At 49.9% G+C, this 714-nt stretch overlaps 1 protein-coding gene across 1 annotated transcript; it reads left to right on the top strand.

Moving 5' to 3' along the window:
- Positions 1 to 13: 13 nt before the first annotated feature.
- Positions 14 to 626, top strand: LOC110034446 (single-stranded DNA-binding protein, mitochondrial-like; the record flags this gene model as incomplete). The annotated part of the gene is made up of 2 exons (XM_020738706.1): positions 14 to 319; positions 400 to 626. Coding segments are annotated over exons 1-2 (461 nt in total), but the record flags the coding sequence as incomplete, so codon positions are not given.
- Between the last annotated feature and the right edge of the window lie 88 nt (positions 627 to 714).

The raw sequence follows: 714 nt of genomic DNA, 5'->3' as shown, positions 1-714 counted from the left end.
TGCTTACATTTCCGCTTCTTCGCTGCTAGGGTTTTAGGTAGGGCTTTACGTAGGAGCGCGGGAAAGAACTTGGGAATTTCGGACCATGGCCTTCGCCTCCATCTATCGTAATCTATTTCGCCGTTCCATCATTCCACGCCCTCTATTCCCCCCTGCTAGGCTCTTCAACACGCCGCTCGCCGGCAGTGAATCCGATCAAGAGGTAGATGATCCCTTTGACGCCTCCACTGCGGGACTTTCCGGCGAGCCGACCACCCAACAACGGAGAACCCCTCAATTTCGCCCTCTAGAAAACGGTCTCGATCCTGGCGTTTACAAGGTAAATTTATTATAAATTGATAAGCTGGGGTTTTATCCTTTCACGTTCCCTCTCATAATGGGTTGCGTTGTGGTTTATAGGCTATATTGGTTGGGAAAGTGGGCCAGAAACCAGTGCAAAAGCAGTTGAAGAGCAGCCGAGTGGTGGTTTTGTTTTCAGTGGCTACAGGCGGGATCAGGAACAACCGGCGGCCGCTCGAGGACGAGGAACCGATGCAATACGCTGAGCGCTGTGCTGTTCAATGGCATCGTGTATGCATATACCCGGAGCGGCTCGGAAGAATAGCTCTCAACCATGTAAAACCCGGGTGAGCCAAGCTTTAATGAGCTATCCGTTTATTTGGATTAAAACGTTTTTCATTTCATCAAAGAGATTTTGGGTGCAAAATCGTGTGT

This window comes from Phalaenopsis equestris, unplaced genomic scaffold, assembly GCF_001263595.1.
Source record: "Phalaenopsis equestris unplaced genomic scaffold, ASM126359v1 Scaffold187549, whole genome shotgun sequence".
In the NCBI taxonomy this organism is placed as follows: Eukaryota; Viridiplantae; Streptophyta; class Magnoliopsida; order Asparagales; family Orchidaceae; genus Phalaenopsis; species Phalaenopsis equestris.
The sequence above is the reverse complement of the archived record's forward strand: the minus strand, read 5'-3'. Positions and strand labels throughout refer to the sequence as shown.